The following is a 24,473-nucleotide window of genomic DNA, read 5'->3' as shown; positions in this document are numbered from 1 at the left end:
TCTCTCTAACACAGGGGTCACTGGGCAGTGATCAGGAGCAGGAACCCTGGCTGATTTCCCTCTCTCTCTAACACAGAGGTCACTGGGCAGTGATCAGGAGCAGGAACCCTGGCAGATTTCCCCTCTCTCTAACCCAGCGGTCACTGGTGGTGATCAGGAGCAGGAACCCTGTCTAATTTCCCCTTTCTCTAACCCAGGGGTCACTGGGCAATGATCAGGAGCAGGAACCCTGGCTGATTTCCTCTCTCTCTAACCCAGAGGTCACTGGGCAGGATCAGGAGCAGGAAACCTGGCTGATTTCCTCTCTCTCCAACCCAGGGGTCAGTGGGCAGTGATCAGGAGCAGGAACCCTGGCTGATTTCCTCTCTCTCCAACCCAGGGGTCACTGGGCAATGATCAGGAGCAGGAACCCTGGCTGATTTCCTCTCTCTCTAACCCAGGGGTCATTGTGCAGTGATCAGGAGGAGAAACCCTGGCTGATTTCCCCTCTCTCTAACCCAAGGGTCACTGGGCAGTGATCAGGAGCAGGAACCCTGGCTGATTTCCCCTCTCTCTCTAATCCCAGGGGTTACTGGGCAGTGATCAGGAGCAGGAGCCCTGGCTGATTTCCCCGCCCTCTCTAACCCAGGGGTCACTGGGCAGTGTTCAGGAGCAGGAACCCTGGCTGATTTCCCCTCTCTCTAACCCAGGGATCACTGGGCAGTGATCAGGAGGAGAAACCCTGGCTGATTTCCCCTCTCTCTAACCCAAGGGTCACTGGACAGTGTTCAGGAGCAGGAACCCTGGCAGATTTCTCCTCTCTCTAACCCAGGGGTTACTGGGCAGTGATCAGGAGCAGGAACCCTGGCTGATTTCCCCTCTCTCTCGAACCCAGAGTTCACTGGACAGTGATCAGGAGCAGGAACCCTGGCTGATTTTCCCTCTCTCTCGAACCCAGAGGTCACTGGGCAGTGATCAGGAGCAGGAACCCTGGCTGATTTCCCCTCTCTCTAACCCAGGGGTCACTGGTGGTGATCAGGAGCTGGAAACCTGACTGATTTCCCCTCTCTCTAACACAGGGTCACTGGGCAGTGATCAGGAGCAGGAACCCTGGCAGATTTCCCCTCTCTCTAACCCAGCGGTCACTGGGCAGTCATCAGGAGCAGGAACCCTGGCTGGTTTCCCTTTCTCTCTAACTCAGGGGTCACTGGTGGTGATCAGGAGCAGGAACGCTGACTGATTTCCCCTCTCTCTAACCCAGGGGTCACTGGGCAATGATCAGGAGCAGGAACCCTGGCTGATTTCCTCTCTCTCTAACCCAGGGGTCACTGGGCAATGATCAGGAGCAGGAACCCTGGCTGATTTCCTCTCTCTCTAACCCAGAGGTCACTGGGCAGGATCAGGAGCAGGAACCCTGACTGATTTCCTCTCTCTCCAACCCAGGGGTCAGTGGGCAATGATCAGGAGCAGGAACCCTGGCTGCTTTCCCTCTCTCTCTAACACAGGGGTCACTGGGCAGTGATCAGGAGCAGGAACCCTGGCTGATTTCCCTCTCTCTCTAACACAGAGGTCACTGGGCAGTGATCAGGAGCAGGAACCCTGGCAGATTTCCCCTCTCTCTAACCCAGCGGTCACTGGTGGTGATCAGGAGCAGGAACCCTGTCTAATTTCCCCTTTCTCTAACCCAGGGGTCACTGGGCAATGATCAGGAGCAGGAACCCTGGCTGATTTCCTCTCTCTCTAACCCAGAGGTCACTGGGCAGGATCAGGAGCAGGAAACCTGGCTGATTTCCTCTCTCTCCAACCCAGGGGTCAGTGGGCAGTGATCAGGAGCAGGAACCCTGGCTGATTTCCTCTCTCTCTAACCCAGGGGTCACTGGGCAATGATCAGGAGCAGGAACCCTGGCTGATTTTCCCTCTCTCTCGAACCCAGAGGTCACTGGGCAGTGATCAGGAGCAGGAACCCTGGCTGATTTCCCCTCTCTCTAACCCAGGGGTCACTGGTGGTGATCAGGAGCTGGAAACCTGACTGATTTCCCCTCTCTCTAACACAGGGTCACTGGGCAGTGATCAGGAGCAGGAACCCTGGCAGATTTCCCCTCTCTCTAACCCAGCGGTCACTGGGCAGTCATCAGGAGCAGGAACCCTGGCTGGTTTCCCTTTCTCTCTAACTCAGGGGTCACTGGTGGTGATCAGGAGCAGGAACGCTGACTGATTTCCCCTCTCTCTAACCCAGGGGTCACTGGGCAATGCTCAGGAGCAGGAACCCTGGCTGATTTCCTCTCTCTCTAACCCAGGGGTCACTGGGCAATGATCAGGAGCAGGAACCCTGGCTGATTTCCTCTCTCTCTAACCCAGAGGTCACTGGGCAGGATCAGGAGCAGGAACCCTGACTGATTTCCTCTCTCTCCAACCCAGGGGTCAGTGGGCAATGATCAGGAGCAGGAACCCTGGCTGCTTTCCCTCTCTCTCTAACACAGGGGTCACTGGGCAGTGATCAGGAGCAGGAACCCTGGCTGATTTCCCTCTCTCTCTAACACAGAGGTCACTGGGCAGTGATCAGGAGCAGGAACCCTGGCAGATTTCCCCTCTCTCTAACCCAGCGGTCACTGGTGGTGATCAGGAGCAGGAACCCTGTCTAATTTCCCCTTTCTCTAACCCAGGGGTCACTGGGCAATGATCAGGAGCAGGAACCCTGGCTGATTTCCTCTCTCTCTAACCCAGAGGTCACTGGGCAGGATCAGGAGCAGGAAACCTGGCTGATTTCCTCTCTCTCCAACCCAGGGGTCAGTGGGCAGTGATCAGGAGCAGGAACCCTGGCTGATTTCCTCTCTCTCTAACCCAGGGGTCACTGGGCAATGATCAGGAGCAGGAACCCTGGCTGATTTCCTCTCTCTCTAACCCAGGGGTCATTGTGCAGTGATCAGGAGGAGAAACCCTGGCTGATTTCCCCTCTCTCTAACCCAAGGGTCACTGGGCAGTGATCAGGAGCAGGAACCCTGGCTGATTTCCCCTCTCTCTCTAATCCCAGGGGTTACTGGGCAGTGATCAGGAGCAGGAGCCCTGGCTGATTTCCCCGCCCTCTCTAACCCAGGGGTCACTGGGCAGTGTTCAGGAGCAGGAACCCTGGCTGATTTCCCCTCTCTCTCTAAACCAGGAGTCACTGGGCAGTGATCAGGAGCAGGAACCCTGGCTGGTTTCCCTCTCTCTCTAACACAGAGGTCACTGGGCAGTGATCAGGAGCAGGAACCCTGGCTGATTTCCCCTCTCTCTCAAACCCAGGGATCACTGGGCAGTGATCAGGAGCAGGAACCCTGGCTGATTTCCTCTCTCTCTAACCCAGGGGTCATTGGGCAGTGATCAGGAGGAGAAACCCTGGCTGATTTCCCCTCTCTCTAACCCAAGGGTCACTGGACAATGATCACGAGCAGGAACCCTGGCTGCTTTCCCTCGCTCTCTAACACAGGGGTCACTGGGCAGTGATCAGGAGCAGGAACCCTGGCTGATTTCCCTCTCTCTCTAACACAGGGGTCACTGGGCAGTGATCAGGAGCAGGAACCCTGGCAGATTTCCCCTCTCTCTAACCCAGCGGTCACTGGTGGTGATCAGGAGCAGGAACCCTGACTAATTTCCCCTTTCTCTAACCCAGGGGTCACTGGGCAATGATCAGGAGCAGGAACCCTGGCTGATTTCCTCTCTCTAACCCAGAGGTCACTGGGCAGGATCAGGAGCAGGAAACCTGGCTGATTTCCTCTCTCTCCAACCCAGGGGTCAGTGGGCAGTGATCAGGAGCAGGAACCCTGGCTGATTTCCCCTCTCTCTAACCCAAGGGTCACTGGACAATGATCAGGAGCAGGAACCCTGACTAATTTCCCCTTTCTCTAACCCAGGGGTCATTGTGCAGTGATCAGGAGGAGAAACCCTGGCTGATTTCCCCTCTCTCTAACCCAAGGGTCACTGGACAATGATCAGGAGCAGGAACCCTGGCTGATTTCCTCTCTCTCCAACCCAGGGGTCAGTGGGCAATGATCAGGAGCAGGAACCCTGGCTGATTTCCTCTCTCTCTAACCCAGGGGTCACTGGGCAGTGATCAGGAGCAGGAACCCTGCCTGATTTCCCCTCTCTCTAACCCAAGGGTCACTGGACAGTGATCATGAGCAGGAACCCTGGCTGCTTTCCCTCTCTCTCTAACACAGGGGTCACTGGGCAGTGATCAGGAGCAGGAACCCTGACTGATTTCCCTCTCTCTCTAACACAGGGGTCACTGGGCAGTGATCAGGAGCAGGAAACCTGGCAGGTTTTCCCTCTCTTTAACCCAGGGGTTACTATGCAGTGATCAGGAGCAGGAACCCTGGCTGATTTCCCCTCTCTCTCTAACCCAGGGTTCACTGGACAGTGATCAGGAGCAGGAACCCTGGCTGATTTCCCCTCTCTCTCGAACCCAGAGGTCACTGGGCAGTGATCAGGAGCAGGAACCCTGGCTGATTTTCCCTCTCTCTAACCCAGGGGTCACTGGGCAATGATCAGGAGCAGGAACCCTGGCTGATTACCTCTCTCTCTAACACAGGGGTCACTGGGCAATGATCAGGAGCAGGAACCCTGGCTGATTTCCCCTCTCTCTAACCCAAGGGTCACTGGGCAGTGATCAGGAGGAGAAACCCTGGCTGATTTCCCCTCTCTCTAACCCAAAGGTCACTGGACAATGATCACGAGCAGGAACCCTGGCTGCTTTCCCTCTCTCTCTAACACAGGGGTCACTGGGCAGTGATCAGGAGCAGGAACCCTGGCTGATTTCCCTCTCTCTCTAACACAGAGGTCACTGGGCAGTGATCAGGAGCAGGAACCCTGGCAGATTTCCCCTCTCTCTAACCCAGCGGTCACTGGTGGTGATCAGGAGCAGGAACCCTGACTAATTTCCCCTTTCTCTAACCCAGGGGTCACTGGGCAATGATCAGGAGCAGGAACCCTGGATGATTTCCCCTCTCTCTAACCCAGGGATCACTGGGCAGTGATCAGGAGGAGAAACCCTGGCTGATTTCCCTCTCTCTAACCCAAGGGTCACTGGACAATGATCAGGAGCGGGAACCCTGGCTGCTTTCCCTCTCTCTCTAACACAGAGGTCACTGGGCAGTGATCAGGAGCAGGAACCCTGGCAGATTTCCCCTCTCTCTAACCCAGCGGTCACTGGGCAGTGATCAGGAGCAGGAACCCTGGCTGATTTCCCCTCTCTCTCAAACCCAGGGATCACTGGGCAGTGATCAGGAGCAGGAACCCTGGCTGATTTCCCCTCTCTCTAACTCAGGGGTCACTGGTGGTGATCAGGAGCAGGAACCCTGGCTGATTTCCCCTCTCTCTAACCTAGGGGTCACTGGGCAGTGTTCAGGAGCAGGAACCCTGGCTGATTTCCTCTCTCTCTAACCCAGGGGTCATTGGGCAGTGATCAGGAGGAGAAACCCTGGCTGATTTCCCCTCTCTCAAACCCAAGGGTCACTGGACAATGATCACGAGCAGGAACCCTGGCTGCTGTCCCTCTCTCTCTAACAGAGGGGTCACTGGGCAGTGATCAGGAGCAGGAACTCTGTCTGATTTCCCTCTCTCTCTAACACAGGGGTCACTGGGCAGTGATCAGGAGCAGGAACCCTGGCTGATTTCCCCTCTCTCTCTAATCCCAGGGGTTACTGGGCAGTGATCAGGAGCAGGAACCCTGGCTGATTTCCCCTCTCTCTCAAACCCAGGGATCACTGGGCAGTGATCAGGAGCAGGAACCCTGGCTGATTTCCTCTCTCTCTAACCCAGGGGTCATTGGGCAGTGATCAGGAGGAGAAACCCTGGCTGATTTCCCCTCTCTCTAACCCAAGGGTCACTGGACAATGATCACGAGCAGGAACCCTGGCTGCTTTCCCTCTCTCTCTAACACAGGGGTCACTGGGCAGTGATCAGGAGCAGGAACCCTGGCTGATTTCCCTCTCTCTCTAACACAGGGGTCACTGGGCAGTGATCAGGAGCAGGAACCCTGGCAGATTTCCCCTCTCTCTAACCCAGCGGTCACTGGTGGTGATCAGGAGCAGGAACCCTGACTAATTTCCCCTTTCTCTAGCCCAGGGGTCACTGGGCAATGATCAGGAGCAGGAACCCTGGCTGATTTCCTCTCTCTCTAACCCAGAGGTCACTGGGCAGGATCAGGAGCAGGAAACCTGGCTGATTTCCTCTCTCTCCAACCCAGGGGTCAGTGGGCAGTGATCAGGAGCAGGAACCCTGGCTGATTTCCTCGCTCTCTAACCCAGGGGTCACTGGGCAGTGTTCAGGAGCAGGAACCCTGGCTGATTTCCTCTCTCTCTAACCCAGGGGTCATTGTGCAGTGATCAGGAGGAGAAACCCTGGCTGATTTCCCCTCTCTCTAACCCAAGGGTCACTGGACAATGATCAGGAGCAGGAACCCTGGCTGATTTCCCTCTCTCTCTAACACAGGGGTCACTGGGCAGTGATCAGGAGCAGGAACCCTGGCTGATTTCCCCTCTCTCTCTAATCCCAGGGGTTACTGGGCAGTGATCAGGAGCAGGAGCCCTGGCTGATTTCCCCGCCCTCTCTAACCCAGGGGTCACTGGGCAGTGTTCAGGAGCAGGAACCCTGGCTGATTTCCCCTCTCTCTAACCCAGGGATCACTGGGCAGTGATCAGGAGGAGAAACCCTGGCTGATTTCCCCTCTCTCTAACCCAAGGGTCACTGGACAATGATCAGGAGCGGGAACCCTGGCTGGTTTCCCTCTCTCTCTAAACCAGGAGTCACTGGGCTGTGATCAGGAGCAGGAACCCTGGCTGCTTTCCCTCTCTCTCTAACACAGAGGTCACTGGGCAGTGATCAGGAGCAGGAACCCTGGCAGATTTCCCCTCTCTCTAACCCAGCGGTCACTGGGCAGTGATCAGGAGCAGGAACCCTGGCTGGTTTCCCTTTCTCTCTAAACCAGGAGTCACTGGGCAGTGATCAGGAGCAGGAACCCTGGCTGATTTCCCCTCTCTCTCAAACCCAGGGGTCACTGGGCAGTGATCAGGAGCAGGAACCCTGGCTGATTTCCCCTCTCTCTAACTCAGGGGTCACTGGTGGTGATCAGGAGCAGGAACCCTGGCTGATTTCCCCTCTCTCTAACCCAGGGGTCACTGGGCAGTGTTCAGGAGCAGGAACCCTGGCTGATTTCCTCTCTCTCTAACCCAGGGGTCATTGGGCAGTGATCAGGAGCAGGAACCCTGGCTGCTTTCCCTCTCTCTCTAACACAGGGGTCAGTGGGCAATGATCAGGAGCAGGAACCCTGGCTGCTTTCCCTCTCTCTCGAACCCAGAGGTCACTGGGCAGTGATCAGGAGCAGGAACCCTGGCTGATTTCCCCTCTCTCTAACTCAGGGTTCACTGGTGGTGATCAGGAGCAGGAACCCTGACTGATTTCCCCTCTCTCTAACCCAGGGGTCACTGGGCAATGATCAGGAGCAGGAACCAATGCTGATTTCCTCTCTCTCTAACCCAGGGGTCACTGGGCAATGATCAGGAGCAGGAACCCTGGCTGATTTCCCCTCTCTCTAACCCAAGGGTCACTGGACAATGATCACGAGCAGGAACCCTGACTGATTTCTTCTCTCTCCAACCCAGGGGTCAGTGGGCAGTGATCAGGAGCAGGAACCCTGCCTGATTTCCCCTCTCTCTAACCCAAGGGTCACTGGACAGTGATCATGAGCAGGAACCCTGGCTGCTTTCCCTCTCTCTCTAACACAGGGGTCACTGGGCAGTGATCAGGAGCAGGAACCCTGACTGATTTCCCTCTCTCTCTAACCCAGGGGTCACTGGGCAATGATCAGGAGCAGGAACCCCGGCTGATTACCTCTCTCTCTAACACATGGGTCACTGGGCAATGATCAGGAGCAGGAACCCTGGCTGATTTCCCCTCTCTCTAACCCAGGGGTCACTGGGCAATGATCAGGAGCAGGAACCCTGGCTGATTTCCCCTCTCTCTAACCCAGGGGTCACTGGGCAGTGTTCAGGAGCAGGAACCCTGGCTGATTTCCTCTCTCTCTAACCCAGGGGTCATTGGGCAGTGATCAGGAGGAGAAACCCTGGCTGATTTCCCCGCCCTCTCTAACCCAGGGGTCACTGGGCAGTGTTCAGGAGCAGGAACCCTGGCTGATTACCTCTCTCTCTAACACATGGGTCACTGGGCAGTGTTCAGGAGCAGAAACCCTGGCTGCTTTCCCTCTCTCTCTTACACAGGGGTCACTGGGCAGTGATCAGGAGCAGGAACCCTGGCTGATTTCCCTCTCTCTCTAACACAGGGGTCACTGGGCAGTGATCAGGAGCAGGAACCCTGGCTGATTTCCCCTCTCTCTCTAATCCCAGGGGTTACTGGGCAGTGATCAGGAGCAGGAACCCTGGCTGATTTCCCCGCCCTCTCTAACCCAGGGGTCACTGGGCAGTGTTCAGGAGCAGGAACCCTGGCTGATTTCCCCTCTCTCTAACCCAGGGATCACTGGGCAGTGATCAGGAGGAGAAACCCTGGCTGATTTCCCCTCTCTCTAACCCAAGGGTCACTGGACAATGATCAGGAGCGGGAACCCTGGCTGGTTTCCCTCTCTCTCTAAACCAGGAGTCACTGGGCAGTGATCAGGAGCAGGAACCCTGGCTGATTTCCCCTCTCTCTAACACAGGGGTCAGTGGGCAATGATCAGGAGCAGGAACCCTGACTGATTTCCCCTCTCTCTAACCCAGGGGTCACTGGGCAATGATCAGGAGCAGGAACCAATGCTGATTTCTTCTCTCTCTAACCCAGGGGTCACTGGGCAATGATCAGGAGCAGGAACCCTGGCTGATTTCCTCTCTCTCTAACCCAGAGGTCACTGGGCAGGATCAGGAGCAGGAACCCTGACTGATTTCTTCTCTCTCCAACCCAGGGGTCAGTGGGCAGTGATCAGGAGCAGGAACCCTGCCTGATTTCCCCTCTCTCTAACCCAAGGGTCACTGGACAGTGATCATGAGCAGGAACCCTGGCTGCTTTCCCTCTCTCTCTAACACAGGGGTCACTGGGCAGTGATCAGGAGCAGGAACCCTGACTGATTTCCCTCTCTCTCTAACACAGGGGTCACTGGGCAGTGATCAGGAGCAGGAACCCTTGCTGATTTTCCCTCTCTCTAACCCAGGGGTCACTGGGCAATGATCAGGAGCAGGAACCCCGGCTGATTACCTCTCTCTCTAACACATGGGTCACTGGGCAATGATCAGGAGCAGGAACCCTGGCTGATTTCCCCTCTCTCTAACCCAGGGGTCACTGGGCAATGATCAGGAGCAGGAACCCTGGCTGATTTCCCCTCTCTCTAACCCAGGGGTCACTGGGCAGTGTTCAGGAGCAGGAACCCTGGCTGATTTCCTCTCTCTCTAACCCAGGGGTCATTGGGCAGTGATCAGGAGGAGAAACCCTGGCTGATTTCCCCGCCCTCTCTAACCCAGGGGTCACTGGGCAGTGTTCAGGAGCAGGAACCCTGGCTGATTACCTCTCTCTCTAACACATGGGTCACTGGGCAGTGTTCAGGAGCAGAAACCCTGGCTGCTTTCCCTCTCTCTCTTAAACAGGGGTCACTGGGCAGTGATCAGGAGCAGGAACCCTGGCTGATTTCCCTCTCTCTCTAACACAGGGGTCACTGGGCAGTGATCAGGAGCAGGAACCCTGGCTGATTTCCCCTCTCTCTCTAATCCCAGGGGTTACTGGGCAGTGATCAGGTGCAGGAACCCTGGCTGATTTCCCCGCCCTCTCTAACCCAGGGGTCACTGGGCAGTGTTCAGGAGCAGGAACCCTGGCTGATTTCCCCTCTCTCTAACCCAGGGATCACTGGGAAGTGATCAGGAGGAGAAACCCTGGCTGATTTCCCCTCTCTCTAACCCAAGGGTCACTGGACAATGATCAGGAGCGGGAACCCTGGCTGGTTTCCCTCTCTCTCTAAACCAGGAGTCACTGGGCAGTGATCAGGAGCAGGAACCCTGGCTGCTTTCCCTCTCTCTCTAACACAGAGGTCACTGGGCAGTGATCAGGAGCAGGAACCCTGGCAGATTTCCCCTCTCTCTAACCGAGCGGTCACTGGGCAGTGATCAGGAGCAGGAACCCTGGCTGGTTTCCCTTTCTCTCTAAACCAGGAGTCACTGGGCAGTGATCAGGAGCAGGAACCCTGGCTGATTTCCCCTCTCTCTCAAACCCAGGGATCACTGGGCAGTGATCAGGAGCAGGAACCCTGGCTGATTTCCCCTCTCTCTAACTCAGGGGTCACTGGTGGTGATCAGGAGCAGGAACCCTGACTAATTTCCCCTTTCTCTAACCCAGGGGTCACTGGGCAATGATCAGGAGCAGGAACCCTGGCTGATTTCCTCTCTCTCTAACCCAGAGGTCACTGGGCAGGATCAGGAGCAGGAAACCTGGCTGATTTCCTCTCTCTCCAACCCATGGGTCAGTGGGCAGTGATCAGGAGCAGGAACCCTGGCTGATTTCCTCTCTCTCTAACCCAGGGGTCACTGGGCAGGATCAGGAGCAGGAACCCTGGCTGATTTCCTCTCTCTCCAACCCAGGGGTCAGTGGGCAGTGATCAGGAGCAGGAACCCTGGCTGATTTCCTCTCTCTCTAACCCAGGGGTCACTGGGCAGTGATCAGGAGCAGGAACCCTGCCTGATTTCCCCTCTCTCTAACCCAAGGGTCACTGGACAGTGATCATGAGCAGGAACCCTGGCTGCTTTCCCTCTCTCTCTAACACAGGGGTCACTGGGCAGTGATCAGGAGCAGGAACCCTGACTGATTTCCCTCTATCTCTAACACAGGGGTCACTGGGCAGTGATCAGGAGCAGGAACCCTGGCAGATTTTCCCTCTGTCTAACCCAGGGGTTACTGGGCAGTGATCAGGAGCAGGAACCCTGGCTGATTTCCCCTCTCTCTCTAACCCAGGGTTCACTGGACAGTGATCAGGAGCAGGAACCCTGGCTGATTTCCCCTCTCTCTCGAACCCAGAGGTCACTGGGCAGTGATCAGGAGCAGGAACCCTGGCTGATTTTCCCTCTCTCTAACCCAGGGGTCACTGGGCAATGATCAGGAGCAGGAACCCTGGCTGATTTCCCCTCTCTCTAACTCAGGGGTCACTGGTGGTGATCAGGAGCAGGAACCCTGGCTGATTTCCCCTCTCTCTAACCCAGGGGTCACTGGGCAGTGTTCAGGAGCAGGAACCCTGGCTGATTTCCTCTCTCTCTAACCCAGGGGTCATTGGGCAGTGATCAGGAGGAGAAACCCTGGCTGATTTCCCCTCTCTCTAACCCAAGGGTCACTGGACAATGATCACGAGCAGGAACCCTGGCTGCTTTCCCTCTCTCTCTAACACAGGGGTCACTGGGCAGTGATCAGGAGCAGGAACCCTGGCTGATTTCCCTCTCTCTCTAACACAGGGGTCACTGGGCAGTGATCAGGAGCAGGAACCCTGGCTGATTTCCCCGCCCTCTCTAACCCAGGGGTCACTGGGCAGTGTTCAGGAGCAGGAACCCTGGCTGATTTCCCCTCTCTCTAACCCAGGGATCACTGGGCAGTGATCAGGAGGAGAAACCCTAGCTGATTTCCCCTCTCTCTAACCCAAGGGTCACTGGACAATGATCATTAGCGGGAACCCTGGCTGGTTTCCCTCTCTCTCTAAACCAGGAGTCACTGGGCAGTGATCAGGAGCAGGAACCCTGGCTGGTTTCCCTCTCTCTCTAACACAGGGGTCACTGGGCAGTGATCAGGAGCAGGAACCCTGGCTGATTTCCCCTCTCTCTCAAACCCAGGGATCACTGGGCAGTGATCAGGAGCAGGAACCCTGGCTGATTTCCTCTCTCTCTCACCCAGGGGTCATTGGGCAGTGATCAGGAGGAGAAACCCTGGCTGATTTCCCCTCTCTCTAACCCAAGGGTCACTGGACAATGATCACGAGCAGGAACCCTGGCTGCTTTCCCTCTCTCTCTAACACAGGGGTCACTGGGCAGTGATCAGGAGCAGGAACCCTGGCTGAATTCCCTCTCTCTCTAACACAGGGGTCACTGGGCAGTGATCAGGAACAGGAACCCTGGCAGATTTCCCCTCTCTCTAACCCAGCGGTCACTGGTGGTGATCAGGAGCAGGAACCCTGACTAATTTCCCCTTTCTCTAACCCAGGGGTCACTGGGCAATGATCAGGAGCAGGAACCCTGGCTGATTTCCTCTCTCTCTCACCCAGAGGTCACTGGGCAGGATCAGGAGCAGGAAACCTGGCTGATTTCCTCTCTCTCCAACCCAGGGGTCAGTGGGCAGTGATCAGGAGCAGGAACCCTGGCTGATTTCCCCTCTCTCTAACCCAAGGGTCACTGGACAATGATCAGGAGCAGGAACCCTGACTAATTTCCCCTTTCTCTAACCCAGGGGTCATTGTGCAGTGATCAGGAGGAGAAACCCTGGCTGATTTCCCCTCTCTCTAACCCAAGGGTCACTGGACAATGATCAGGAGCAGGAACCCTGGCTGATTTCCTCTCTCTCCAACCCAGGGGTCAGTGGGCAATGATCAGGAGCAGGAACCCTGGCTGATTTCCTCTCTCTCTAACCCAGGGGTCACTGGGCAGTGATCAGGAGCAGGAACCCTGCCTGATTTCCCCTCTCTCTAACCCAAGGGTCACTGGACAGTGATCATGAGCAGGAACCCTGGCTGCTTTCCCTCTCTCTCTAACACAGGGGTCACTGGGCAGTGATCAGGAGCAGGAACCCTGACTGATTTCCCTCTCTCTCTAACACAGGGGTCACTGGGCAGTGATCAGGAGCAGGAAACCTGGCAGGTTTTCCCTCTCTCTAACCCAGGGGTTACTATGCAGTGATCAGGAGCAGGAACCCTGGCTGATTTCCCCTCTCTCTCTAACCCAGGGTTCACTGGACAGTGATCAGGAGCAGGAACCCTGGCTGATTTCCCCTCTCTCTCGAACCCAGAGGTCACTGGGCAGTGATCAGGAGCAGGAACCCTGGCTGATTTTCCCTCTCTCTAACCCAGGGGTCACTGGGCAATGATCAGGAGCAGGAACCCTGGCTGATTACCTCTCTCTCTAACACACGGGTCACTGGGCAATGATCAGGAGCAGGAACCCTGGCTGATTTCCCCTCTCTCTAACCCAGGGGTCACTGGGCAGTGATCAGGAGGAGAAACCCTGGCTGATTTCCCCTCTCTCTAACCCAAGGGTCATTGGACAATGATCACGAGCAGGAACCCTGGCTGCTTTCCCTCTCTCTCTAACACAGAGGTCACTGGGCAGTGATCAGGAGCAGGAACCCTGGCAGATTTCCCCTCTCTCTAACCCAGCGGTCACTGGTGGTGATCAGGAGCAGGAACCCTGACTAATTTCCCCTTTCTCTAACCCAGGGGTCACTGGGCAATGATCAGGAGCAGGAACCCTGGCTGATTTCCTCTCTCTCTAACCCAGAGGTCACTGGGCAGGATCAGGAGCAGGAAACCTGGCTGATTTCCTCTCTCTCCAACCCAGGGGTCAGTGGGCAGTGATCAGGAGCAGGAACCCTGGCTGATTTCCTCTCTCTCTAACCCAGGGGTCACTGGGCAGTGTTCAGGAGCAGGAACCCTGGCTGATTTCCTCTCTCTCTAACCCAGGGGTCATTGTGCAGTGATCAGGAGGAGAAACCCTGGCTGATTTCCCCTCTCTCTAACACAGGGGTCACTGGGCAGTGATTAGGAGCAGGAACCCTGGCTGATTTCCCCTCTCTCTAATCCCAGGGGTTACTGGGCAGTGATCAGGAGCAGGAGCCCTGGCTGATTTCCCCGCCCTCTCTAACCCAGGGGTCACTGGGCAGTGTTCAAGAGCAGGAACCCTGGCTGATTTCCCCTCTCTCTAACCCAGGGATCACTGGGCAGTGATCAGGAGGAGAAACCCTGGCTGATTTCCCCTCTCTCTTACCCAAGGGTCACTGGACAATGATCAGGAGCGGGAACCCTGGCTGGTTTCCCTCTCTCTCTAAACCAGGAGTCACTGGGCAGTGATCAGGAGCAGGAACCCTGGCTGCTTTCCCTCTCTCTCTAACACAGAGGTCACTGGGCAGTGATCAGGAGCAGGAACCCTGGCAGAATTCCCCTCTCTCTAACCCAGCGGTCACTGGGCAGTGATCAGGAGCAGGAACCCTGGCTGATTTCCCCTCTCTCTCAAACCCAGGGATCACTGGGCAGTGATCAGGAGCAGGAACCCTGGCTGATTTCCCCTCTCTCTAACTCAGGGGTCACTGGTGGTGATCAGGAGCAGGAACCCTGGCTGATTTCCCCTCTCACTAACCCAGGGGTCACTGGGCAGTGTTCAGGAGCAGGAACCCTGGCTGATTTCCTCTCTCTCTAACCCAGGGGTCATTGGGCAGTGATCAGGAGGAGAAACCCTGGCTGATTTCCCCTCTCTCAAACCCAAGGGTCACTGGACAATGATCACGAGCAGGAACCCTGGCTGCTTTCCCTCTCTCTCTAACACAGGGGTCACTGGGCAGTGATCAGGAGCAGGAACCCTGGCTGATTTCCCTCTCTCTCTAACACAGGGGTCACTGGGCAGTGATCAGGAGCAGGAACCCTGGCTGATTTCCCCTCTCTCTCTAATCCCAGGGGTTACTGGGCAGTGATCAGGAGCAGGAACCCTGGCTGATTTCCCCTCTCTCTCAAACCCAGGGATCACTGGGCAGTGATCAGGAGCAGGAACCCTGGCTGATTTCCTCTCTCTCTAACCCAGGGATCATTGGGCAGTGATCAGGAGGAGAAACCCTGGCTGATTTCCCCTCTCTCTAACCCAAGGGTCACTGGACAATGATCACGAGCAGGAACCCTGGCTGCTTTCCCTCTCTCTCTAACCCAGGGGTCACTGGGCAATGATCAGGAGCAGGAACCCTGGCTGATTTCCTCTCTCTCTAACCCAGAGGTCACTGGGCAGGATCAGGAGCAGGAAACCTGGCTGATTTCCTCTCTCTCCAACCCAGGGGTCAGTGGGCAGTGATCAGGAGCAGGAATCCTGGCTGATTTCCTCTCTCTCTAACCCAGGGGTCACTGGGCAGTGTTCAGGAGCAGGAACCCTGGCTGATTTCCTCTCTCTCTAACCCAGGGGTCATTGTGCAGTGATCAGGAGGAGAAACCCTGGCTGATTTCCCCTCTCTCTAACCCAAGGGTCACTGGACAATGATCAGGAGCAGGAACCCTGGCTGATTTCCCTCTCTCTCTAACACAGGGGTCACTGGGCAGTGATCAGGAGCAGGAACCCTGGCTGATTTCCCCTCTCTCTCTAATCCCAGGGGTTGCTGGGCAGTGATCAGGAGCAGGAGCCCTGGCTGATTTCCCCGCCCTCTCTAACCCAGGGGTCACTGGGCAGTGTTCAGGAGCAGGAACCCTGGCTGATTTCCCTCTCTCTCTAACACAGGGGTCACTGGGCAGTGATCAGGAGCAGGAACCCTGGCTGATTTACCCTCTCTCTCTAATCCCAGGGGTTACTGGGCAGTGATCAGGAGCAGGAGCCCTGGCTGATTTCCCCGCCCTCTCTAACCCAGGAGTCACTGGGCAGTGATCAGGAGAAGGAACCCTGGCTGATTTCCCCTCTCTCTAACCCAGGGATCACTGGGCAATGATCAGGAGGAGAAACCCTGGCTGATTTCCCCTCTCTCTAACCCAAGGGTCACTGGACAATGATCAGGAGCGGGAACGCTGGCTGGATTCCCTCTCTCTCTAACACAGAGGTCACTGGGCAGTGATCAGGAGCAGGAACCCTGGCAGATTTCCCCTCTCTCTAACCCAGCGGTCACTGGGCAGTGATCAGGAGCAGGAACCCTGGCTGGTTTCCCTTTCTCTCTAAACCAGGAGTCACTGGGCAGTGATCAGGAGCAGGAACCCTGGCTGATTTCCCCTCTCTCTCAAACCCAGGGGTCACTGGGCAGTGATCAGGAGCAGGAACCCTGGCTGATTTCCCCTCTCTCTAACCCAGGGGTCACTGGGCAGTGTTCAGGAGCAGGAACCCTGGCTGATTTCCTCTCTCTCTAACCCAGGGGTCATTGGGCAGTGATCAGGAGGAGAAACCCTGGCTGACTTCCCCTCTCTCTAACCCAAGGGTAACTGGACAATGATCACGAGCAGGAACCCTGGCTGCTTTCCCTCTCTCTCTAACACAGGGGTCAGTGGGCAATGATCAGGAGCAGGAACCCTGGCTGCTTTCCCTCTCTCTCGAACCCAGAGGTCACTGGGCAGTGATCAGGAGCAGGAACCCTGGCTGATTTCCCCTCTCTCTAACTCAGGGTTCACTGGTGGTGATCAGGAGCAGGAACCCTGACTGATTTCCCCTCTCTCTAACCCAGGGGTCACTGGGCAATGATCAGGAGCAGGAACCAATGCTGATTTCCTCTCTCTCTAACCCAGGGGTCACTGGGCAATGATCAGGAGCAGGAACCCTGGCTGATTTCCTCTCTCTCTAACCCAGAGGTCACTGGGCAGGATCAGGAGCAGGAACCCTGACTGATTTCTTCTCTCTCCAACCCAGGGGTCAGTGGGCAGTGATCAGGAGCAGGAACCCTGCCTGATTTCCCCTCTCTCTAACCCAAGGGTCACTGGACAGTGATCATGAGCAGGAACCCTGGCTGCTTTCCCTCTCTCTCTAACACAGGGGTCACTGGGCAGTGATCAGGAGCAGGAACCCTGACTGATTTCCCTCTCTCTCTAACACAGGGGTCACTGGGCAGTGATCAGGAGCAGGAACCCTTGCTGATTTTCCCTCTCTCTAACCCAGGGGTCACTGGGCAATGATCAGGAGCAGGAACCCCGGCTGATTACCTCTCTCTCTAACACATGGGTCACTGGGCAATGATCAGGAGCAGGAACCCTGGCTGATTTCCCCTCTCTCTAACCCAGGGGTCACTGGGCAATGATCAGGAGCAGGAACCCTGGCTGATTTCCCCTCTCTCTAACCCAGGGGTCACTGGGCAGTGTTCAGGAGCAGGAACCCTGGCTGATTTCCTCTCTCTCTAACCCAGGGGTCATTGGGCAGTGATCAGGAGGAGAAACCCTGGCTGATTTCCCCGCCCTCTCTAACCCAGGGGTCACTGGGCAGTGTTCAGGAGCAGGAACCCTGGCTGATTACCTCTCTCTCTAACACATGGGTCACTGGGCAGTGTTCAGGAGCAGAAACCCTGGCTGCTTTCCCTCTCTCTCTTACACAGGGGTCACTGGGCAGTGATCAGGAGCAGGAACCCTGGCTGATTTCCCTCTCTCTCTAACACAGGGGTCACTGGGCAGTGATCAGGAGCAGGAACCCTGGCTGATTTCCCCTCTCTCTCTAATCCCAGGGGTTACTGGGCAGTGATCAGGAGCAGGAACCCTGGCTGATTTCCCCGCCCTCTCTAACCCAGGGATCACTGGGCAGTGATCAGGAGGAGAAACCCTGGCTGATTTCCCCTCTCTCTAACCCAAGGGTCACTGGACAGTGATCAGGAGCGGGAACCCTGGCTGGTTTCCCTCTCTCTCTAAACCAGGAGTCACTGGGCAGTGATCAGGAGCAGGAACCCTGGCTGCTTTCCCTCTCTCTCTAACACAGAGGTCACTGGGCAGTGATCAGGAGCAGGAACCCTGGCAGATTTCCCCTCTCTCTAACCGAGCGGTCACTGGGCAGTGATCAGGAGCAGGAACCCTGGCTGGTTTCCCTTTCTCTCTAAACCAGGAGTCACTGGGCAGTGATCAGGAGCAGGAACCCTGGCTGATTTCCCCTCTCTCTCAAACCCAGGGATCACTGGGCAGTGATCAGGAGCAGGAACCCTGGCTGATTTCCCCTCTCTCTAACTCAGGGGTCACTGGTGGTGATCAGGAGCAGGAACCCTGACTAATTTCCCCTTTCTCTAACCCAGGGGTCACTGGGCAATGATCAGGAGCAGGAACCCTGGCTGATTTCCTCTCTCTCTAACCCAGAGGTCACTGGGCAGGATCAGGAGCAGGAAACCTGGCTGATTTCCTCTCTCTCCAACCCATGGGTCAGTGGGCAGTGATCAGGAGCAGGAACCCTGGCTGATTTCCTCTCTCTCTAACCCAGGGGTCACTGGGCAATGATCAGGTGCAGGAACCCTGGCTGATTTCCTCTCTCTCTAACCCAGAGGTCACTGGGCAGGATCAGGAGCAGGAACCCTGGCTGATTTCCTCTCTCTCCAACCCAGGGGTCAGTGGGCAGTGATCAGGAGCAGGAACCCTGGCTGATTTCCCCTCTCTCTAACCCAGGGGTCACTGGGCAGTGATCAGGAGCAGGAACCCTGCCTGATTTCCCCTCTCTCTAACCCAAGGGTCACTGGACAGTGATCATGAGCAGGAACCCTGGCTGCTTTCCCTCTCTCTCTAACACAGGGGTCACTGGGCAGTGATCAGGAGCAGGAACCCTGACTGATTTCCCTCTATCTCTAACACAGGGGTCACTGGGCAGTGATCAGGAGCAGGAACCCTGGCAGATTTTCCCTCTCTCTAACCCAGGGGTTACTGGGCAGTGATCAGGAGCAGGAACCCTGGCTGATTTCCCCTCTCTCTCTAACCCAGGGTTCACTGGACAGTGATCAGGAGCAGGAACCCTGGCTGATTTCCCCTCTCTCTCGAACCCAGAGGTCACTGGGCAGTGATCAGGAGCAGGAACCCTGGCTGACTTTCCCTCTCTCTAACCCAGGGGTCACTGGGCAATGATCAGGAGCAGGAACCCTGGCTGATTTCCTCTCTCTCTAACCCAGGGGTCACTGGGCAATGATCAGGAGCAGGAACCCTGGCTGATTTCCCCGCCCTCTCTAACCCAGGGGTCACTGGGCAGTGTTCAGGAGCAGGAACCCTGGCTGATTTCCCCTCTCTCTAACCCAGGGATCACTGGGCAGTGATCAGGAGCAGGAACCCTGGCTGATTTCCCCTCTCTCTAACTCAGGGGTCACTGGTGGTGATCAGGAGCAGGAACCCTGACTAATTTCCCCTTTCTCTAACCCAGGGGTCACTGGGCAATGATCAGGAGCAGGAAACCTGGCTGATTTCCTCTCTCTCTAACCCAGAGGTCACTGGGCAGGATCAGGAGCAGGAAACCTGGCTGATTTCCTCTCTCTCCAACCCATGGGTCAGTGGGCAGTGATCAGGAGCAGGAACCCTGCCTGATTTCCCCTCTCTCTAACCCAAGGGTCACTGGACAGTGATCATGAGCAGGAACCCATGACTGCTTTCCCTCTCTCTCTAACACAGGGGTCACTGGGCAGTGATCAGGAGCAGGAACCCTGGCAGATTTCCCCTCTCTCTAACCCAGGGGTTACTGGGCAGTGATCAGGAGCAGGAACCCTGACTGATTTCCCCTCTCTCTCTAACCCAGAGTTCACTGGACAGTGATCAGGAGCAGGAACCCTGGCTGATTTTCCCTCTCTCTCGAACCCAGAGGTCACTGGGCAGTGATCAGGAGCAGGAACCCTGGCTGATTTCCCCTCTCTCTAACCCAGGGGTCACTGGTGGTGATCAGGAGCAGGAACCCTGACTGATTTCCCCTCTCTCTAACCCAGGGGTCACTGGGCAATGATCAGGAGCAGGAACCCTGGCTGATTTTCTCTCTCTCTAACCCAGGGGTCACTGGGCAATGATCAGGAGCAGGAACCCTGGCTGATTTCCCCTCTCTCTAACCCAAGGGTCACTGGACAGTGATCAAGAGCAGGAACCCTGGCTGCTTTCCCTCTCTCTCTAACACAGGGGTCACTGGGCAGTGATCAGGAGCAGGAACCCTGACTGATTTCCCTCTATCTCTAACACAGGGGTCACTGGGCAGTGATCAGGAGCAGGAACCCTGGCAGATTTTCCCTCTCTCTAACCCAGGCGTTACTGGGCAGTGATCAGGAGCAGGAACCCTGGCTGATTTCCCCTCTCTCTCTAACCCAGGGTTCACTGGACAGTGATCAGGAGCAGGAACCCTGGCTGATTTCCCCTCTCTCTCGAACCCAGAGGTCACTGGGCAGTGATCAGGAGCAGGAACCCTGGCTGATTTTCCCTTTCTCTAACCCAGGGGTCACTGGGCAATGATCAGGAGCAGGAAACCTGGCTGATTTCCTCTCTCTCTAACCCAGAGGTCACTGGGCAGGATCAGGAGCAGGAAACCTGGCTGATTTCCTCTCTCTCCAACCCATGGGTCAGTGGGCAGTGATCAGGAGCAGGAACCCTGCCTGATTTCCCCTCTCTCTAACCCAAGGGTCACTGGACAGTGATCATGAGCAGGAACCCTGGCTGCTTTCCCTCTCTCTCTAACACAGGGGTCACTGGGCAGTGATCAGGAGCAGGAACCCATGACTGATTTCCCTCTCTCTCTAACACAGGGGTCACTGGGCAGTGATCAGGAGCAGGAACCCTGGCAGATTTCCCCTCTCTCTAACCCAGGGGTTACTGGGCAGTGATCAGGAGCAGGAACCCTGACTGATTTCCCCTCTCTCTCTAACCCAGAGTTCACTGGACAGTGATCAGGAGCAGGAACCCTGGCTGATTTTCCCTCTCTCTCGAACCCAGAGGTCACTGGGCAGTGATCAGGAGCAGGAACCGTGGCTGATTTCCCCTCTCTCTAACCCAGGGGTCACTGGTGGTGATCAGGAGCAGGAACCCTGACTGATTTCCCCTCTCTCTAACCCAGGGGTCACTGGGCAATGATCAGGAGCAGGAACCCTGGCTGATTTTCTCTCTCTCTAACCCAGGGGTCACTGGGCAATGATCAGGAGCAGGAACCCTGGCTGATTTCCTCTCTCTCTAACCCAGAGGTCACTGGGCAGGATCAGGAGCAGGAACCCTGGCTGATTTCCTCTCTCTCCAACCCAGGGGTCAGTGGGCAGTGATCAGGAGCAGGAACCCTGGCTGATTTCCTCTCTCTCTAACCCAGGGGTCACTGGGCAGTGATCACGAGCAGGAACCCTGCCTGATTTCCCCTCTCTCTAACCCAAGGGTCACTGGACAGTGATCAAGAGCAGGAACCCTGGCTGCTTTCCCTCTCTCTCTAACACAGGGGTCACTGGGCAGTGATCAGGAGCAGGAACCCTGACTGATTTCCCTCTATCTCTAACACAGGGGTCACTGGGCAGTGATCAGGAGCAGGAACCCTGGCAGATTTTCCCTCTCTCTAACCCAGGCGTTACTGGGCAGTGATCAGGAGCAGGAACCCTGGCTGATTTCCCCTCTCTCTCTAACCCAGGGTTCACTGGACAGTGATCAGGAGCAGGAACCCTGGCTGATTTCCCCTCTCTCTCGAACCCAGAGGTCACTGGGCAGTGATCAGGAGCAGGAACCCTGGCTGATTTTCCCTCTCTCTAACCCAGGGGTCACTGGGCAATGATCAGGAGCAGGAACCCTGGCTGATTTCCTCTCTCTCTAACCCAGGGGTCACTGGGCAATGATCAGGAGCAGGAACCCTGGCTGATTTCCCCTCTCTCTAACCCAGGGGTCACTGGGCAATGATCAGGAGCAGGAACCCTGGCTGATTTCCCCTCTCTCTAACCCAGGGGTCACTGGGCAATGATCAGGAGCAGGAACCCTGGCTGATTTCCCCTCTCTCTAACCCAGAGGTCACTGGGCAGTGATCAGAGCAGGAACCCTGGCTCATTTCCTCTCTCTCCAACCCAGGGGTCATTGGGCAGTGATCAGGAGCAGGAACCCTGGCTGATTTCCCCTCTCTCTCTAAACCAGGGTCACTGGGCAGTGATCAGGAGCAGGAACCCTGACTGATTTCCTCTCTCTCTAACCCAGCGGTCACTGGGCAGTGATCAGGAGCAGGGACACTGGCTGATTTCCCCTCTCTCTAACCCAGCGGTCACTGGGCAGTGATCAGGAGCAGGAACACTGGCTGATTTCCCCTCTCTCTAACCCAGCGGTCACTGGGCAGTGATCAGGAGCAGGAACCCTGGCTGATTACCCCTCTCTCTCTAACCCAGGGGTCACTGGGCTGTGATCAGGAGCAGGATTCCTGGCTGATTTCCCATCTCTATTTCCCAGGGGTCACTGGGCAGTGATCAGGAGCAGGAACCCTGGCTGATTTCCTCTCTCTCTAACCCAGGGGTCACTGGGCAGTGATCAGGAGCAGGAACCCTGGCTGATTTCCTCTCTCTCTAACCCAAATAGTCTGGTCCAGCCTGAGACAGTTGCCAGGGAAGGGGATAGAATCGGTGGTGAGGGAACAGAGTTTGTGGCAGGGGCTGGAGACAATGGCTTCAGTCTTCCCAATGTTTAATTGCAGGAACGTTTGGCTCATCCAGCACGATGTCAGACAAGCAGTCAGACAACACAAAGGTGGAGTCGAGAGAGGTGGGGACTGTTAGCAGTCAAACTCCTTCCTTCTGTGATTCACAACATGTTTCATGTAAGCACGAGACACCTCGTAGTATAGTATATGGAACAAACTTTATTGATATCTAGAATGAGGGATCAACTTAACACGGATCAAAGAGTGGCTTTTGGTTTCTGTTCTTTCGAGCCTTCTGAAGAACTATTGAAAACCATGCTCCTTTAAACCATATTTTGCCTACATCAAAGGTGCATGTAACCGATAAGACTTCTTAACATATCTCTTCTCAAATCCTTTGAAAACAGACTATTGATGTAAGCAGTTGTAGTTGTTTACTCCAAAGCTACTTCCCTCAAACAAGACTTCCTGTCCCAACAGTTTCCAATATCTAATGGAAGAACAGGTTTTATCAACCAATATATTTCTATACAATAGCTAATGGATACCTCTACCTATATTTATTACCCTCACTCCTAAAGTTATATTTTAATTACTCATGGCTGATGTCATTACTGTCATGTATTTCTTTGCACAATCACTTTACATATTAGAAGACAAGTTATGCTTTCCTCTCACAATACTTCAAAGTCATCCTGTTTATATTGGAAAGTCTACTGATTCTTGATGAGAAGAAGTACAACAGTTAATCCTTTAACTCTCTACATTGTCCAACAGTGGTGAGGTAGAGCTGGGTATCGTCAGCCAACATGTGAAACTTGACAGCGTGTTTTCAGATGATGTCATCGAAAAACAGCATTTAGATGAGAAATAGGAGGGGGCCGAAGATAGATCCTTAGGGGACTCCAGAGGTAACATTGCAGCAGCGGGAAGAGAAGCCATTGCAGGAGATTCTCTGGCTATGACTGGATAGGTAAGAGTGGAACCAGGTGAGGTTACAATAGAAAAGGTTACAATCGGTAATTTCAACACCAATAAATGAGCAGATCCAGGATAGCTCATTCTAAAATACATTGAATTCAAAATAACATTACAGTGTTTGTGTGTGAAACACCACTTAACAGTCTTTGGATGTTAGCTGCATCTGAGGAGAATTGTTAAAAAATAGTAAGAGAATGTGAGTATATCTGATGACATCACTGACCCACAGAATGCCCTTCTGGTGCAACTAAGGTCAAGAGACCCCGGCATAAAAAGCTACTGGGATTAAATTGGCTAATTCCCGAAAATGGGCGTGGGGATCGCAGCATGTGATTAACCCGTGCCTACGGAGACAACGGAGGAGAGGCATTGAAGAAATATGGTGTGGTCAACGGTATTAAAGGCTGCAGAGAGATCGAGAAGGTTGAGGAGGGGATAGTGCAACACAGTCACAGAGGATGTAATTTGTGACATTGTTTAGACAGGGGAAGAAAGCTGATTGTCGAGGTTCAGACATGGAGTTGCTGGAAAGATGGACATTGATTGGGAGGCACCAACACGTTCAAGGACTTTGGAAAGGAAAGGGAGATTGGATATGGGGAGGTAGTTTACAAGGACAGAGGGGTAAAAGGCGGATTTTTTTGAGGCGGGGTTGATAACAGCAGATTTGAAAGGGAGCAGGACAGTACCTCAGAGGGAATTGTTTACAATATAAGCTAGCATGAGGGCCAGAAAGTGAAGTTGGATGGTCAGCAGTTTTGTAGGAATAGGGTCAAGAGAGCAGAATTGTTCTCACATTAGAACAACAGAAAATGACACTGTAGTCTGCTGAATGTTGCACTTTAATCACCTTGCCTGATCTATGCTGCCTGTTTGCTGCAGACACTTCGTACCCATGAAAGAATAGCCTCCATTTAAACATTTGCTATTTTTGCTTTTAAAGGATATCAAACAAAAGGCAAGGATTCTTATTTTCGTCATACAGATACTTCAGAAAAAAATTATACGTTCAAACGTGGAATCAGAAAGTTTTAATTGTTGTTCATATCTCATTAATTATGCACATTTATTCAAAAAAGCTTTAAAGATTAGTATTACCTTCAAAACAAAGGTGGTATCTTCTAGCCCAAAGGAATGAAAGAGAACCTGTCATTTAAAAATAGAAAAGGTTACAATCGGTAATTTCAACACCAATAAATGAGCAGATCCAGGATAGCTCATTCTAAAATACATTGAATTCAAAATAACATTACAGTGTTTGTGTGTGAAACACCACTTAACAGTCTTTGGATGTTAGCTGCA

The 24,473-nt window shown here is 54.7% G+C and overlaps 1 protein-coding gene across 1 annotated transcript in view; it reads right to left on the bottom strand.

The window, feature by feature from the left end:
• The window catches only part of LOC139273907 (uncharacterized), a 269,855-nt gene that overhangs the window by 152,932 nt on the left and 92,450 nt on the right, over positions 1-24,473 (bottom strand). The window contains exon 3 of the mRNA XM_070890979.1: positions 24,270-24,317. Within this exon, the coding sequence (XP_070747080.1) occupies positions 24,270-24,317 (48 nt within the window). The remainder of the gene's footprint in view (positions 1-24,269; positions 24,318-24,473) is intronic.

Source organism: Pristiophorus japonicus, chromosome 9 (assembly GCF_044704955.1).
Source record: "Pristiophorus japonicus isolate sPriJap1 chromosome 9, sPriJap1.hap1, whole genome shotgun sequence".
NCBI lineage: Eukaryota > Metazoa > Chordata > Chondrichthyes > Pristiophoridae > Pristiophorus > Pristiophorus japonicus.
The sequence above is the reverse complement of the archived record's forward strand: the minus strand, read 5'-3'. Positions and strand labels throughout refer to the sequence as shown.